The 19,191-nt window shown below is 42.8% G+C and overlaps 1 protein-coding gene across 4 annotated transcripts; it reads right to left on the minus strand.

Moving 5' to 3' along the window:
• Window positions 1–275: 275 nt before the first annotated feature.
• Window positions 276–18,601, minus strand: mmp16b (matrix metallopeptidase 16b (membrane-inserted)). Of its 4 annotated transcripts, none has more exons than XM_068568471.1 (11): window positions 18,144–18,601; window positions 16,083–16,231; window positions 15,798–15,812; window positions 14,901–15,017; window positions 13,480–13,784; window positions 9,370–9,531; window positions 8,740–8,957; window positions 8,479–8,617; window positions 7,177–7,327; window positions 5,427–5,542; window positions 276–4,174 (listed from the first exon to the last, which is right to left on the minus strand). In XM_068568471.1, exons 1-11 carry the CDS (start codon window positions 18,270–18,272, stop codon window positions 3,813–3,815), a joined length of 1,863 nt encoding a protein of 620 aa, XP_068424572.1. In that variant the 5' UTR covers window positions 18,273–18,601; the 3' UTR covers window positions 276–3,812. The 4 variants fall into 4 exon arrangements, with proteins under 4 accessions (XP_068424572.1, XP_068424554.1, XP_068424580.1 ...); XM_068568453.1 differs by having other exon boundaries at window positions 8,740–8,978; XM_068568479.1 differs by lacking the exon at window positions 15,798–15,812.
• Window positions 18,602–19,191: the final 590 nt, after the last annotated feature.

Here is a 19,191-nt window from a genome sequence, read left to right on the forward strand (position 1 = left end):
TGTGCTGTTGGGTTTGCGTGCCAATGCAAATGTAAATTTGTCTTCCTTCCTGTAAATGTAACTTTCTTTTGTGCTGAACAAAATGATAACTTTACTGTCAGTTGCTTTGTCCAGTGCAAATACAGTTAGAAATAGTTTGTGTAAGTTTCTTTTTACTTATTTGAGGTTGCATCTTGTGGTGCATTTTCAGTCTGTCTCTTTTCTTGGAGCGCATGACCTGATGTGCTAAACCGTGTTTGTGCATGAGAGCAGGATACGAGGAAACACTCATTACACTTGTTTTATTTACAACACATGAATGACTTAAAAACAAAATTCTTCCAAGCAGACAATATACACTCTGTCTTTATGTACACATTATGCGATATGTTAACTTCTCATACACTATGCCTTGGAGTATTTACTGCATGTATCTGTGTATAAGATCTTGACTGCAAATGATTGCAAAATGTCCCCCCCCCCCTCCTCTCCTCCTCCTCGCCTCTCTGCTGTATCGACTGCTGTGTAATCGGCCCATCTACATCCCTTAACGACACTCCAAATTAGCCTTAATGCTTAGCCGCGTGTGTCAAGGCTGACAACAACAAAAAACTCGAAAGAGTCTGGAGATAAACGGGGTCAGGTCAGAGTTCCCGCTTACAGTGATAAACCAGTGATGCAAGTTTTTTTTAAAAAGAGCATTTTATACATGTAACCTTGTCAAGGTTTTGATTTACCTCTTAAAGACGGGAAAGCTTTTCATTCCACATGAATTGTTTGCTGTTGAGGCAGTAACAGAAGGAGGAGGATTACTTAGTAGTGGTATGACTAGAAAAAGAAAGCATTGCATTTAAAACCCACTTTATTGACAGCGTCTTGCCCCCAGTACAATGCAAAGTGAGATTTGAGGTGCTGAGCACAGGAGATTAAATGCGGCAATAAATACAGTACTGACTCGCCTCACTGGCCGCCTTTAATTCACTCTCGCTGGAGCCATCAGACCCGCATCACAGACACACAAACTGATAAGACATCACACACAACACTGAGCCAAAGGTTTTTGCTTCCACCTCACGTTACAGTGGCCGCGGATGGACGGACGTTCCCGCCTTTAAAATGTGACCATTTTTTTCCCCCCTCAATGAACGGGGAGGACGGGCTGGAAGCGAGTTAATTTCACACGGTTCATAAAAGGTGACAGTTTTGGATCTGTCGATGCGTCCAGCAGAAACCTGCAGTGCCGATCACTCAATTCATTTGACCACAATGCAAGAAACTGAATCGCACCAGAGCGTACAAATGAGCCATGAAATAATGACACCTTAGTTTAACAACGGCATGCATTGCCCTTAAAATGGAAGTTTGTATCCCTTATGAATGATGACAAGATGAATACTGCATCTTATCAAGTTTCAACCCATCACTCATGGTCCAAAGCATTGAGCATTTTTCTTTAGATAACTCAAAACGTCATAGACTTTTGATTTAATTCCTTCTGCGATATGGCATAACATGGCATGGCCTCGATATCTTGATATTAATGGAAGATTATGTAGGATTTTCTGTACAGTTGATGTTGATAACCATTTCAAGTTAAAGAATAAGAAAAACAAAGAGCACATGTATACTGTATACATGTGTATGCATATATGTATACATATATATGTAAATCACATCATGAATGCTCACAGACATCCGGCAAACTCTTGAGAAACGCGACACCACACAACCACATTGTTACATGTATGGCAGCAATCGAAGGCATTTGCGAGACAATGTATTTCAATAGGATCCAAGCTGTGTATTATATTCATAATATACAATACACAGGGCCAGAAATCGCTCTATATTAATTTAGCGCCATCTCATGTCAGAGAGTCTGTCTTTAGTTATGCTTTATGTTACTTCATTGTTTCTCACAGCTAATTAAACTCTTTGAAACAAACGATGGTTAGTGTTTAATGTCATATAGGTATGCAACATCAGTTTATTATATATATTTAAAATGTTTGTCATCAGAGTTCGTTTAGCTAGTTTTCTTTTTTTGATATGCCCGTTAATTCCAACGTTAGAGTAGTTTTATAAACATTTATTAGTAATTTGTTAATTTATCATAAGTATAGGTTTTGAATAATGGATAATTACAATTATAGAGCATAAAACCACCTGATTCCATTATTAAACCGGCTTAAATCTTTTTTCTTGATATCCAGAATTCAGACAAGAGTATTATATCTTTATTTCAGCGGATTAGTTCCTGTTATTGTTTAGACGTGTGTTTTCTTCTACACAATCGTTTCACTTTGCATTTTCATCAACAACTATTTGTAATAACTAAGTGAGGAGATGGAGCAATCTGGGCAACCAGCGCTGGCCGCAGGAACAAGGCTGATGTGCCGATGGCAACTAGAGATGCAGTGACGACGAACTTTTCACCAGACGTGACGTGTCTCATTAAAAAAAAGAAAAAAAAGGGGTACATATAGTTTTTCGCCCTTTTTTTACTTTTTCCCCCGCGACCTTCGTGTCCCTTTCCATGTGAAATATCATGTAAACTTACAAACATTGTACAAAAGTTGATTGAAAAATGAAATAAAACAGTTTAAAACGCATGGACTGACAGTGTTTGGAGTATTATTGTCCAAACTTGGCAGGAAAAAAAAGGGAAGCAGGATGTTAGCAGTTCAATAACTGACACTACAGTACAGTACAGTACATATATAGTGTGGGTAATTACTGTCTCTTTCACACACACACACACACACACACACACACACACACACAGCTAACCTTCCCTTTCTCTCTCGTACCCTCCGGTGAGGCAGTAAATGAAAGCTGATAGCCTGCTTACCATTTAGCACTGCTTAGCACATTTTCAAGAGCAATGCACCCATTGTGGATAAAACTGTCCAAGTATTGGTTTTGAAGTTGCATTACGGGCAGTAATGAATGCATTTATACACACTTTGTTTCCCTACTGTGTCACTCAGTATCCAGCTTCCACACCAGAGGAAACAGAGAGAAAGAGAAGAGAGTTTAAGCAATCTGTGATTAAGGCAGTCTCATAAATATTGCAGAGAGGTTTTTGGCCCCCGTTTTGGAGATACACTGCCACAACAGTCTTGAGTTCCTAGCTCTTACTAACGGCTGCTTCCTATTCCCACAGATTATAGAGCAGACGGGCGTATGTGAATACCAATGGCAAAAGGAAAATCTGAGTATGATGCCACAATGTTCGATCCGCGGAGGAAAAAAACATCCCATTAAAAAACAACATCGAGCAGTAATCCTCTTTGGAAGAAAAGGTCATATTTGGTTTGTGTATCAGTCCTCCACACAATGAATAATCTTTTACAGGGACCGCGAATGGAGAAAGAAAACAAAAAAAAAGCACAGCTCAGAGCGATTTAATTAAGAAATGAAAGTAACGTCGAAGCCTATATCTAATTTGTCCACTGAAGTTAGTGCTGGGGGCTTTTTAAGCGGCGTGCAGAGACGAGGATAGACAGAAGTCCCACTTACAGTAGCTTAACTCTGTCTGGTGTAATTGAGTTAATTCCAATGGTACAGAAAAAAAAAGTCAAAGCAGATACATACATATTAGTTGGACACAGAGAGGTGGCTCCCTCACTGTCTTCAGTTGAGTTCTGCGCATCGCTTCGCTTCCTTGCAGCTTGTTAGGAGTTCAAGCTGTTTTAAAATCTGCCAACATGGCAATCCGTATGTACTGTACCCTTTACAGTGCTTCCAATTACTGTACTTAGGGCTTCAAGTAATGACTAGACGTCTGTCAGAGCTTCACACCCCTCTCCATTCAGCGGGATAACTGTCACTCAGACCCACTCCTGCATGGAGCGCTTGCAGTACAGTATGTGGCGCTGTGTGCTCTTCCGCCTGAACTGGAAAACGGTGTAGAGGAGGACCATCATGCACAACGCCAGGACGCAGGGGATAGCGATGGCCACGGCTTTCTCCGTGCCCCCCGTGCTGTCCAATTTGATGACAACGTCCACGTCGCCGTTGTCGTAGTGGCGTTCCTCCACCACCGCCGGGTTCCAGTCCCAGTCGGGATCGGCAGGTAGACCGTCGCAGCCCATGAAGTCCCTCAGGATGGACCTCGGGTAGCTGGGCTCCACGCGAAGCATCTGGTTGTTGAACTTCCAGTACTCCTTTCCCTTGTAAAAGTAGGTGAAGCCTGGAGCGGGGTGGAGAACAAATACACTTATGTACGTTCATTTTGCGAAGAGCAAGTGTTGTGCAGTTGCGTGTAACACGACAGTGCACTAATCTTAAGCAGTAGACCCCTGTCCCACTGTAAAGTTGCCAAATAATATTAAACCCAAAATGAATCAAGAATAGCTCTTCGACCATGAGGCTTGTATGTATCCGGTCTTCTTTGAGAGATCAGAAGCTAAGGAATATTAGGCCGTTGTAAGTAAACTAAATTATATTACAATTTCAAAGTAAATTTACATGCAATAAATGAAAAAAAAAAAGTCTTATCCTCGCCTTGTATAAAATCAAAAAGGTACAAATAAAGATCCCATCGATAATGATGACTGAATGTCTTCTGCTACTCTTAGACTTCAACTATAAATGTTAAGAACATACAGAAAAACACATATCCATATGACTGAAGCGCTCCATGCTCTAGGCGTATGAATGGAGCGAATGTGTCTCAAGTTTTATTGAAAAAATAAATGCCGGATAATTTGTTGCAAGCACAATGCTGAAAATCTTAGACTGGAAAGTTAAATTTGAGAGAAAAATAGGAAGAAGACACAAAATAAAATCTGATTATCCCCTTAAGAAAAAAAACAACTATATTAATATTACAGAAATTGTGTTGTGTTTTCCGGATCTGAACTGCTTGATGTGTCATGTAGGGCTGCAACTAATTATTATTTTCATTCATTCATATTAATCAAGCTATAACACGTCAAAATGCCTTAACTATTATATATATAATACAAACAAGGAGCAAATTATGATCAAATTTCTGACATTTTTGCATGAAAAAGACGACTAATTGATTATCAAACGAGCTGATACATTTTTTTCTCCTGTATAACAACAGCAGGTGACTTCCTTCTTTTAATGTTTAATATGTTTATAAATCTCCTTTTGCATTTACTGTATGTTCATAGATTCTCAGACCTCTCATAAGTGTTTCATAAACAGAGATTTCACACTGGTTTAAATATTGACATGAAAACTCGAAAAATGAAAGCAGAAAACAGACGCTGTTCAGTCAACTTCCTGTTTTCCTGTTGCACAGAGGACTGAAACAATAGCAACACATACCAGACACCGGATTTTAAGGTGTTGCCCTTCATCTTTTCTAAATGTCACCCTGTCGTAAAAACAATGGACGTGCGATGCCAGTGTGTTAAACTCCTTAGCCTCAATCTCAGTGACGAGTTACACGGTTCATAAAGCTGCCGTACCGTTGGCCTTATCCACGAAGGCCCCCTGTGGAGAGTCAGGGATGCCTTTCCAGATGGTGATGGGTTTGGGATAACCTGGATCCATGGTTCTCATGTCCTCATTGTACCTCCAGTACCTACGACAGGACAGACAGAAATGCAGCACACCAACAGTCAGCGACACGTCGCCCTTCCCAGACGCCTGACCCGACAGTAACAGCTGATCTGGGTCAATCTCAAGCAAGAGGGAATGGTGCCGCCATTCTTGTGAGTGTTCACGAACCCACAAACACAAATTAGCACAGCGTGATGAGAGTGAAATCAATCTAACAACCGGACCCACTTACCAAATCCATCAATGCTAAATCACAATGACCTCAAAGGAACGGGCCGACGGACAAAATCAAATACAGTCCAGTCGTAGAAATGAGAAATGGCTCCGCGCTCTTGAATGCAGGCTTTTCAAGAAGCAGGGCCAGGTGTCTCCGTAGCCAAGATAAACAGTCTCATCTCGTGGTAGAAAATGGCCACACACTGACAAAAGAGGCAGATGCTAAAGGAATCCATCACTAACACGTTCAGATGGTGAAACGACAACTTACAGAACAGGTCCTTCTAAAGATTGAAATAGCTGCATTTAAGAAAAAAGAAGAAAAAAAACCTGGCATCATCACTTGTATCATGCACAGCCTTGGATTTAGTGACATACATTAAAAAAAGAAAACCCCCAATGTGACGATTTAAAGACGTGCAACCGACTGGATTCACATGACCAATGAAAGCGGCCAATCAATCATCCGTACTGTGTTTATCTGCCTGGTAAATTAGTCTCAGGGCTTGTTGTGATTAATCTGCTTCTCATGCACCGGCACCCACACACACACACACACACACATACATCTTGCGACATAGTGTCATGTCTTTGAATTAGAAGAAACACCACTCTCTCACGCAGAGAGGGAGCGAGGGAGATGAAGTCGCGCTTAAGACGACGGCCAGAACGTCCTGTTTGTCATGATGTGCAGCAGCAGGTTGAGGGATGACAGTATCATGACAAAGCATTTTGTCAGCTTCCACCACGGGGTCCTCTGACTTCTCGGGATGTGATTTATCTCGACAGCTGAACAAACACGTGAGTCACACCGGCATACTCTCAAAAATGAAAGAAGCTCACAACGGACATAGATAAACAACACATTCTCAGATTTGGTTCATTTGGAAAAAAGATTTGCTTATAACTGCAGGTAACCAACCACAAGCCCAACTAAATCAATTGATGTATGCATGCACACCAAGTAATATCAATATTTTGCAGGAAAAAAAAAACATAAACGCTGACATAACATAAACCCCTTCACAGATGTTGCCCTAATGTTGGGTCATAATGGGTTTAATGTCGATAAGCAGCATTTTTCAGCCGTTAATTAGACAATCCGCAATTACCGTGTGACGGCTTACAGAAATGCCAGCTAATCGATGCTAAAATGGAAGAAATTATTGAATATTTAATGAGACACAGTACCAAAAATCATTATAGTTCCAAACACTGCCTTCATAAAGAAAGAAAGAAGAGAAGGCGCAGACAAATACTTCCCATTTCCTTCTTTTGTCTGTAGGATTCACTCCTCAACGCTCTGTGTTATAGTGATACCATTTGGTAACAGACAAGTTATTATCATACACAAAAGACCGAAGTGAAGATTTAAGCCATCGACGGTCCTCACAGTATTTTCTTTGCTTAACGTCACGGCAGCAATAGTTCAACACAGACCTGTCTCCTTTGAAGAAGTAGGTTTTGGCGACATCCTCCCACCAGACAGCTGTCTCGATGCTCTGAGTGGGCATGCCGCTCCCGAACAGCGAGATGTCCTGAGGGTACGAAGGCTGGAGAGTCGTGTCCTTGAAGACCCAGAAACGGTTTCCTAAAAATAACACACACCAAGTTAGGAGGCTCCGGGACGGAGACATGATCATGAAGATGACCTGATACACGGCTGTAGACCAAACACTGCCGGCTCTCAGCTGATTCAAACCTTTTCTGTATTCTCCTCTGTTCACATGATTTCAAATGTCAGATGCATCACCTCGTTCATAAAAGATCTGCACGGCAGAAAATCCATGCCGTGGAATCTATAATACAATAAAAAGCAAGATGATGCTCTGAAGGCAACTCCGCCGAGACTTGTTGTTTTCAGTTTTATTGAAGCTATTGTTGCATTTAATTCATTTTGATCATAAATGCCTCAGGCAGAGTGCGCCGAGCTGCTGTGGCGGTGTGCTCGCAGTAAGTAGCTAGACATCACATGCACACACATGCAGTTAAGTCCCCTTGAGTGAATAAATAAAGCATGGGGCGCTCTGATCCCACTGGGTGACAGATGTCACCTTAATCTGCCTGATGGACGGATGGCTGTATTGAACCTGCACCCGTTCTGCACCCGTACACAACGCAAAGCAAGCTCAAAGTCACCCGCTCAGCTGCTACGTGTGTGATCAAATACCTCTGTGTGTTTGAAGAGATCACACGCTAACCTTTCCCTACATTTTTTATTCAATTAAATTAAAAGGTGCACTGTGGAAATCTCTTGTAAACAAACATGAGGTTTGTCTACATTCAGGGTTTTCCCCAAAAGGCTTTGTGTGTCTGACAAATGTCCTGCGTGCATTCCTTTCCTCTTGAAATATTTGCAAACCTGTTATAATAAATAAATATACATCTTGTGTGTTAAAATCCGGCGTCCATGTTTGCTAGCAGCAGTCTCCTTCTTTCTCGTTGTTGTTGGTGCATTGCTACATTCCTTGGCACGTTACCAGCAAATGCCATCAGTGAAATAGCACGAAACCGGTGGCAGAAATGTGTATCACGTCGCCGGTGTGTTCTTTTACGTGTGGCTGTGCATCGCAGCGCGTTTGCGGAACATTACCCAGGGTCCCAATCGTAAAAGCATTGCTGGAATATAGCGCTACTGCAGGCCAAAAACTCGACAGTCAATGAATAATGATGAATAAATGAATAACAAGAAAGAAAGAAAAAATCAACATAATCCAAGTATGAAATATTTACTTTTATTACCTTTGAAAAAGACAAATTTCCCTTCGCTGTTTTCATACACGGCATCAATTTTGGGAGGCAAGCCTTTCCAGAAGTAGTTGATCTGCATGGGGTAGCCGGGCACTACAGAGTTGTCCCGTACCCTCCAAAACCATTGGTCCTGTAGAAATGGATGAGGTAGAGTCATCATCATTATCATCGTCATCAGCAGCAGCAGCTGCTCTATCCCAAACAGCTTTAAAACCAGCAGCCGCGTTCACTCGGCGCGATAATCGACTCTACCTTGAAGACGAAAAGCTCCTGTCGGAGGATGGCCAGCGTGTTGAAGCCTCCGTCACAGATGTCGGGTTTGGAGTTGGGGTTGGAGGGCTTGGCCCCCTGCGGAGGCCGATGGGGTCTGGCATGGCGGTCGTGCTTACGGGGGTCTGAGGGAGGGTGGAAGCGAGGAGGCGGGACCGTAGGCGGGGGTCTGGTAGGCTGGGGTGACCTATCTGGTGGACCTAAAGAGACCAAAGGTTTTTCTGGACCGTACCCATTGAGAATTTGAATAACTTTATTGCTTTTGGACCAATGAACCTTTCATTTTTCACAGATGCTTTGATAGTTGAGTCATGTTGCTTCGCTGTTGGCTGTCTTTTTGAACAGCTGACAAATGTTGCCTACTGGCAATCAACCCAATGTGACTGAATGTTGCAGCAGCATGTACTAAGTATTTGCAGGCCTTCAGAGTTAAGAATATGCAGTAAAATGGCCTCAGTAAAAGGTTGGAAGACTATAATGCATTTTATAACATATTATATTCAGATCCTTATTTAACTACATTCTCAAAATGCTAAAATTGACAGAAAAGGAGTTATCTGCTCAACTTCTACATCATAAAGAGAGACATTATTGTATAAAACAGAGGGTTACCATAGATTTTCTGGATGCCCTGCAGGTCATCGTGAGGTAGTTTGAAGTTCTCTGTGTCCATGTACTGGTAGAAAGGAGCCATGATAGCGGTGGGGTCGTTGGAGTGTTCCAGACCGAGGGCGTGGCCCAGCTCGTGCACCGCAACCAAGAACAGGTCGTTACCTAGAGAGAGGAAGAGGAGCGCGTGAATGCGAAACCCCTCCGTCACACATGGCACACAGTGCAGTGTGTGCAGTCCATAACAACAGGTGGAGGGGAATGAATGTGACCGTATGTGTGCCGTGAAAGAAAACATACACAGACACACTCATTCACTCGCAGTATTTGCACGTTTTGATCTGTTTTTATTTATTCTTTTGTGTCTTTACTATGTTGTCAAGCACTTTGAACTACATTATTATTATTTTTATGATACTACTCATTATTACGATTGGGTTTTCTAATCATTATTATTATTATTATTATTAAGACAAAAGGCGGATATAGTGATAGGCACAGAAACACATTGCGAAGAAATAAGGTTATGTTATTTGAAGCTTGTGGCAAAAATGTGGAATAATTCTGTGGGAAGATAAGACATGTTGAGCAAATTTAAGCGCAATGAAATCCAACTTATATCTGGTCTTTTTGTGACTACTTGATTAGTCTGTCATCAGAACAATTTTGATCATCAGGTAACCATTTAAGACATTCATCAGGCAGAAAATTCAAAATATTTACAATCTCTGGTTTACGTCATTGACGTTACTGTTTTATCTTTTTCGACTGTTGGTTGGACAGAACTGAGCATTTATTTGACATTATTTTAATACATTATCGGCAAATAACCGGTTGGTTCATCAACAATGAAAATAATATTTTTCCTTGCTGCTCTCGTAACATTGAGCTAATGTCATGCAATGTAGAGCAAGTAAAGCTTATTGGAGATATACTGAAAGGTCACTTTGCTCTCTGCGGCTCACATGAGGCATATCTTCTCTTGTGAACAGCGAAAAAACAAAGGTTCATGAAAAACACACACATATACATGTCGGCATAGTAAACACCGTGGGTCTGGTTTCGCATCACATTTTAACAGACAAATGCAAAACGAAAAAACGCCACGGTCAGTGTCTGTGGTCAGCACTCAGCTCCTAGTGTCAACTTGATTTAGAAAGGAGTACACCATTTACGTACAGTTTGTGACGGAAACTGTCCCCAGGAGATTGTTGCCCTTTAAAACATGATATCCACTCCTGCCAGCAGCGCTGCGCAGACCGACCGCTGACCCTCCGCCAGCAGCTAAAAGGTTACACCTCCCCTTCCCCCATTTATCTAACACAACCAGCCTCTTCCATAAAACCAAAAAATGTCCCACAAAGCCTCCCAGGAGACCATTAGCGCACATGTCAACATGCAACATTCAACAATTACACCGCTATGAAAGCCCATTAAAGGTTGCACAGCTTCCCAGACACATAAAGCAGAGACGGGAGCTTTTCAGACTCGGCACTCCTCTCGGATAACTATGGGACGCGACGCGAGGACGATCATGAATTTGACTTGGGATTCTGAGACAATTATCATTGGAGTATGAGAACAAAAGAGAGGGAGGCAGGGCAGCTGATGGGCGGCAAATACTTTCCCAGAACAAACACAATGTGAGCTGTTACCCTCCTCCTCCTCCTCCACTAATGGGAGGACAGAATGGAAGCGTATGGCACATGGGTATTAGCGAAGCAGCCTGGCGCCCTGTAGGTAAGGTAATTAAAATGTGTGTGGATGCTCCACTAAGAAAGGCTCTATTATCTTATCTCCCTCGATGGGATGCTGCACCCTGCATCCACAATGGCAGGGGTGCTGCCCACAATATATTTGCCAAAATATTCAATAACAACCCAACCTAGCCTGATCCATCATACCACTATCCACAATAACGCAACAAAGCAAAGCATTATATATAATGACACATCATAAGACGAAGCAACATTGCACGGCCCACTTGCCGTCGCCTCTGTGCTCGCTTGCGAGGGAATGTTGTGTCTCTGTAAATTATGGCCTGCTCTAAAAGTGTCCCCAGCTAACTTTTCTTATGATTGAACACTATGTAAATGAAATGAATGGACATAATATTACGCGACAAACCATAGCATAAACCATACCTAACCCAAATATATACTAATTATATAGCACAACAACCCAGAACAATTTATGGCACGGCATAACACAACATAACATTTTTTCACACAACACAACGTAACATTATATTACATAGCATAACCCATAACAATCTTAATCTAATATACACATTACCACATTACCACATAATATATAATAAGTATATACAACCCATACTAACTAACCTAATATACCCCAGATAATATAACATAACACAACAGAATAGCGTCACGTAACCCACTTGAAATCAAGTGTATTTCCCGTCTTTTCCCAACTACAATAGCTGCTGTAGTCCAGCAGAGGGCAGTGGTGGCGCTGCAGAGAGAAAAACAACAGCCTTTCCCGCTTAAAGGAAAAGTAGAACGGGAAAGTAGAGCGATAGCACGACTAGAACCGAACCAGGTCACATACAAGTTAGTTTTGAAGGTTCTTATGAAGAAGTAACTGCTTTTGTGTTGCAGAGGATTTAATGATTTGTTTATTCCGCGAGCTGGTGAGTGTTTGGTGTATTCACCATTCTGTGCTTGCTAACATGGCTACAAGTGACACGGCATCTTATTCATATTCATCTCATGAAGCGGAGTAAAAAGCAACGGTAGTTGGATTTAGGTTGAATGAACTAAAGTATTATTAGAAGTAAATGAGGGAAATGCGGGTCACGTTGTGCAATGCTAGCATCAGGGTTGTGGGGTAAAGGGGTGTAGCTTATGTATCGTAACACAAATTCATTCATTTGTTTTTTTGGCGTAATGTGGAGTAATAGTTCCAGATCTGGTAATATGTCAATTGAAAGGAGTACAAAGTAATTGTCCCCTGCTTGTGCAGCTTATTTTTGCATTGGGTGATTTGTGAGGGAGAGATGCTGTTTGTTGGGCAAATCGCGGAATGGACAAACAACAAACTAGTAGAAGACGTAAAGAAGAAAAGCACCAGCCAGGAGGACCGATTCACTCCACAAATTACATCACATCGTATAGATAAGCCTTGCAGTTGCACCACACTACACACATACACATATACAAACCATATGTATATATATATATATATATATATATGGGTTGTATTCATGGAGCTCTGAATTGTTGATTTTGTCCATTTTTAAAGGGTTAAAGGGGCAAAGAAAAGATAGTGAGTTTGCCAACCTAAAGGAGAGCATATGACCAGAGAGCTGCTCTACGTTTAATGCGACTGTTAAATAAATGCTGACTATATACTGAATATTTAAATTAGGTATTTCTAGTGTTTTCATTCTCCTCCCTGAAATGAAGCTTGCGCTTACATCACTCCGTAGTGCGCTGAAGAAGTGCTCACGACGATACCAAAACATATCACACATCGCGGTATGGACATAGAGTATATGTGTCACTTTCCCCCGTCTTCTGTCACCTCTCTTGCTGCACACCACCGAGCTAAATTCACTAAAAACAGAATCGCCACAATCATGTGCCAGCAACCACTGTCTTAAAATAGCGAAGCTCTCTATCATCCGAGCAGCTTATTATGCAGAAAAAAAACACACAACATCAAAATCCTGACAGATGGGGTGATGCGTCTTTACAGAGCACAGCCCGATCAGAGACGTCTCTGCATCCTTTGTTCTTGGTTAAGCATCCTTCGTACCCTGCCCCGTGATACCACCTCTGTTACATTGCCCTCCTACTCAGCTATCTGGATTCCCAGCTTTTGCTTTCCATCAGTCCTCATCTGTCTCTTGTGGTGACTGCTCTTTTATTCTCTCCCTCAATGCTTTCCTCTTTCCTTCCACGCCCCTTTGCTTGTTTACTTGCTTGCCAACATTCTCCATTGAACTACCTTTCTTTCTCGACTTTCTTTCCTTTCTTCCCCAACCTTAATCTCCAATATTTTCTTTTCCACTCTTCTTTATTCGCGGCCCTTTGTAGCCCTCTTTTTCTAGATTAAGCTTTTACCGCCTCCTTTTTCTTTTGCACTCACCATCGTGGTTGGGGTTCCCGAGGGTCCAGGGTTCATCCGAGTCAAAGTGTGTGTCGCCTCCGATGCCCGGGCCCGGGAAATAGGCGTGGGCTAGGAATCCCCCCTCCCCGTCGAAGGGTGAGCTGTCACCGTGGAAACCCGAAGCGAAGATGATGGTGATGTCCACGTCACGCCTGCCAGTCTCCAGTAGGCTGTACGGAACGGCCTCAAAGCGGAGGGGAGTCACACCTTGCCAGACGTCAAACGCCCGCCGGATGGCATCGTGAGTCTCGCGGGCGCCCACCTTCGGTGTGACATTTTTTATGCTGTGGGAGGAAAGAAGGCAAACCGATTGAAAAGGCTTTTATCAAGACACAGCGGAGGCCGCGAGGCGGAGAAAATGCTCCGCAGGTTCGTCGTTCGCATACTGAGATCATAGCAGGTGAAAAGTAATTCCCGCATTATTTTTAAACCACGGGGAACAAAACATTCAGCAGAAGGGCAAAGAAAATACACACCGCATCAACCCCCGTGCCTCCTTATCCCATTCATTTTGAGTGAACATTTTTTACTTTTCAAAATGAGAACACACACATACAGACACACACACACACACACACACACAAAAAGTTGCACTTGACATAACTGCTTAAAGCCCGCCAGCTTTTACTGAACTTTTAACACAGCAGTCGTTATCAGTCCCTAGCAGGCAGAGAGGAATGGGAAATCTTCTCCCTCTCTCTCATTCATTTTCATGAATAAAGTGCAGTCAGCAGCAGCACTGGCTCAGCGCTGATTGACATTCCATTAGGAGAGGTGGCTCATCAATTCAAATTCGTGGAGGAAGGGAGGATTTGAATAAATTGGCAGTGTTATCGTCTTTTTCCTCTGTAACCTGTCAATTTGCAGTTGTGCCAGAGACCCATTTATCAGGTCTCCTCAGAGCCTATTAAAAAACCGGAGCTTAATCGGGGCGAGATAAAATGGGGGTTCCAATATTTCGTCGGAGATTACGGACAATTTACACAATTTCATGCGGGGGAGAGAAAAGCGTTCAATCGTCATGTTACTCAGCTAAAATTGTTTGTTTTGTTTAAAAAAAAACAGTAAAATAATGAAGAATACATTTTTTTTTCAAAAACACCCTTTTTTTTAAAAATCTTGCCAGCAAGCTATATATAATCTGGAAAGTAAACATACTCACAGTACACATGGACCCATTTATGTGTGAATCTGAATCTGTGGTGTGTGTGTGTGTGTGTGTGTGTGTGTGACGTATATGAGCGGTCTCTATGACAACACGGAACATGTGATCCCAGGTGGTTAAAGAGGAGGAGATGAAAGACAGAGGAGAGCTGAGAGAAATGAACACATCTGAAACCTACAATGAGCGCCTGCAACGCTCAATGGTCACTATGACAACTGCCTCCACTATATCTCACCTGTAGGTGATGTGCGTACGCTGCCACTTCTGTCCTGTCAGCGCATATCTCCGCTTGCGTGACCTCGCGGCACTTTTAAATTTGTCCGGGACGCCACAGCGAGGCTTTTGCATCCAACTGAAATGGAGAGAAGAGAGGAGGAGGTGACTCGATAAAAGTTGTGAGTCAAACGCCGTCAAAAGGCCACATACATACACACATACACACATACATACATACACAGATACATACATACATACACATACACATACACATACAGATACATACATACATACACATACATACATACACACACATGTACATACATAAATACATACACACACATACATACATACATACATACATACATACATACATACATACACACACATGTACATACATAAATACATACACACACACACACACACACACACACACATACATACATACATACATACATACATACATACATACATACATACATACACACACACACACACACACACATACATACATACACACACACACACACATATACATACATACACACACATACATACATACATACATACATACACACACACACACACACACACACACACACACACACATACATACATACATACATACATACACACACACTCACACACATATACATACATACATAAATACTCAGCAGTTCTCTTCCTGATGTAAACACGGCAGCAAAATGAGGAAGTGTTGTGCAATACACCACTGAAACTACTCCAAACTACAGTCAGTGATTCAAGTGTAGGATTAAATTCTCAATGAGGGCTGAGAGGAAGTTTCATGTTTTTCAATTATCACAAGTACAGAACACACACACACACACACACACACACACACACACACACACACACACACACTGAAATACATAGGCGAAACATTAATCCTCACCTCAGCGTGATATCACTGCATCATCATGCAAAATGAGAAGAAGGAAAAGTGTTAAAACCTTCACCTGAGGTTGCTTCAGACGGGGTGATGAGGGGTGAAATGAAAATGTCTATTTCTGTCCCTCCACGAGTTCATTGAAATATTGATAGCCATTCCTTCTGCATTTTTAAATGAATGAAGGGGAGCATTTGCATTAATGTGACATCTATGGCCTGGTGAAAGCACACATTAGCATGCATATGTGTCTGTGTGTGTCTGTGTGTGTGTGTGTGTGTGTGTACTCACTCCTTGGTTCTCTCATCCAGTGTCCCTGTGACATTGAGACCATAGACGCGCTGCATGGCGGCGATGGCTGAGTGCATGGTGTGGGCCGAGCGCAGGACAGACATGCCCGGTTCTGTGCGGGGAAGGTAGCCATACCTCTGTAGCCATCCCTGCGAGGAGGGAGGAAGGGAGACAGATTTGGCTGTTCAGTTGGGGGCTATTTTAAGACTTTCCTCAGCCTCTAGAAGAGAAGTCAGAGTCGATGGGAAAGCGAGAGATGGAGCAGGAGAGGACGCGCAAAAAAAGATGCACAGGGAGAAAAAAAAAGTGGCACTTTTTGTGCGGATAATTGATGAGTTAATCATCTACTAATGTACATGCATCAACCCGAGCTGTAAAATGTGAATGGCCATAAAACAAAGAGTCGTCCCATTCGCTGCAGCGTTCAACTCGAATCACCTTCATTTTGTGTTTGATTGGATTTTTTATTCCACATATAACTGTTTTAATATATTCTTCTTCTTTTTTTGTGTGTATATTTCCCTAAAGGGAGACTGACGAACAAACACAGACCACAGACGTTCCCCCATCGCAGTGGTTGCAGGACTGTGCTCAAAGGCAACAAAACAGTTGCTGTTTAATGAGGGCAAAGTATTTTTTGTTTAGTTAGCCTATAACCATTTTCCCCAGTAAGTAATTCTATAATAAAAATCAACAAGAATATGGCTGCGGGTTGTTCATTCTGTATTTTTAAAAAAAGGCTTTGGGGTGACTTACCATTGCTACAACACACACACACATTTTTATATATATATATATATAGTATTATTGGAAGAGAACATGGTTACTTCTATAACTAACGTCACAGATTAATGAAAACCTTCATCGGATTAACATGTAAACAGTCTTTTGTCTATCCAGCAGTGGTTCCGGTGTCTCTGTGTATCTTTGCTCAGAGGCTCCTTGCACATCGGTGCAACTGTTTGCATTTAAATCCCTTCTCGTGACCTTAGTCAGTGTTTGTGTCTTGCGGCTGCCGGGCGACGTACATGTGCAAGGACTGTGGCCCTGCCTCCTCTTGCCCTACAAAGGCGAGAGTGCGGCTTGAAACAGAGGAGGGATGCGAGGCCGTGCATCATCCGTAAGAGGGGTTGGGGGGGGGGTCACTGCCAGACTCAATCTGAGAGGTCGCGAGATGCCCACGCTATATCCACCACAGCTGTCCACGCGCCAACCAGCTGCCTCCCCATCGCCACGCAGCCTATGAGATATGTTCCAGCAGCTAATCTGACTAGCTGTCCTTGTCCATCCCTCCCCCTTCTGCCTCTATCCTTCTTTCTGCTGAGCTAAACGCCTTGTTTATCCTTTTTTTCTCTCTCTCTCACTCTCTCTCTCTCTTTCTCTTTCCTCCCCTCTCTCCTGTGGGCGTGTTTCCTGTGTGTGTTGTGTTTGTTAAAAGGCACAGATCTCAGAGAGATAACAGGCAGATTTCAGTGAGCCATAACATTGAATAATTATGTGTTTGTGGCAGTCTCAGCATTTAGTTTCTTCGGGGAGCCTGAGGATGAAAATGACATCAATTAATAAGGTACAAAAAGCAAATCCTACTATGCAGCTTGTCTCTGTAAATATTTAATCTCCTCCAACACTGTGATGGTGCCAAGGCATGTCTGACTTTATGTTGGCCTGCCACAGAAGTATATCAACCAAAGCATCGCGCTGCACAGCTCTGTTAAAATGGACCACTCTCTATGTGGGTTGCACATTTGGCAGCAGTGCATGAGGCTGGATGAGACTCCGCTCGTGGACCGCAGAGTAATGCAAAATGAGCATCCTTCTGTTTCATGGCACTCTACAAATGAGGAATGCGAGATATTTTCCCCGTTGAGTGCGTGAGCCGTGCTGACAGGTTTCCAACGTGCCCCATGTTATACGTTATGGTAATTGTGCCCGCGGATAGCGCGGGGAGTCGGCACATAAAACGCATCCTATATGTCGGGTTTTCACGCCGAGGCGGAGGATGAGGAGGAGAGAGCCCGGTCATCTATGATAACCGGGGTGGAGGAAGGCCGTCTCTCTTACCTCAACGCTGAAGTGATGATCCTCCTCTCCGGACACCGCACACGAAATCCAAAGCAACAAATGCACGCAGAATGCTGCCGCGTAAAAGCAATCCGATGGTTTTCTTGTACGGGAGGATACTAAGGTCATAATGACCTGTTTTTCCCGAGTGTTTATTAGAAGAAGCCGCCCGTCTGCTGTGGCTCTTGTGTCAAATGAAAATCATCAGGCGAGCTGTTTCAAGGCAGATTCGGATGAAAACGAGGGAGGAAAAAAAAAAGGCCCCCGTGTGTGTTTTTTTTTTTTTTTTTACAAAATCCCGATGGTGGCATAAAAACGTTCCGATGTCAAGCAGAGATAACGCGGCACGTCAGACCCGCTGCCCTCGCCATTCTTATTTACATCAGGGACTACATCTATCCAGCAGCATCAATGGCCATGTACAGTACCCAGTCTGCGCAAGATAGGCTCCCTCCCGACTCGACGCCTGCGCTTTGATTTCTCACACAGCGCAGCGCTGCTTGGCAGCATCATGAGAGCAGCCCCTACACAGCGCACGAGAGATGAAATGCCATTCCTCAGAACTGCCCGAACCATTTACTTTTACATGCATCTCCATGCAATTTGGAGCACACGCGCAGGCAGACGCCGGGATGGTAAATTCCTGATATTAAACAAAGGTTTAGACAGATTAGAGACTGATGGACATTCCTCTGCTGATGCCTTCATAAACCATGACGCCAAATTATATATATATATATATTCTATACTGACATAACTGTGTGATACTCCTATACTAAAGCAAACAAAGCATGCACCTTGCCAATAATTGACAAACGAATCATCTTATTAAAGTCATTGTTAGCTTTAGTATAAGACATGAAGACAAAAGATGACTCTTATTGTAATCCCGCTCTCTTTTATCTTAAAATATCTGCCCCACAGTTGAGCCCTGTAATGGTCTCTGGCCTGAAGAAACAGAACAAACGACCTGACAGACTCCCAAGACATTTATAGCTCCTGCAGCTCTTTAGAGATACAACAAGCTGCCCCGAGCACACGAGCCACA

Source organism: Clinocottus analis, unplaced genomic scaffold, assembly GCF_023055335.1.
Source record: "Clinocottus analis isolate CAN_PGR_092001 unplaced genomic scaffold, fCliAna1.0.p SCAF_11, whole genome shotgun sequence".
Taxonomy (NCBI): Eukaryota; Metazoa; Chordata; class Actinopteri; order Perciformes; family Cottidae; genus Clinocottus; species Clinocottus analis.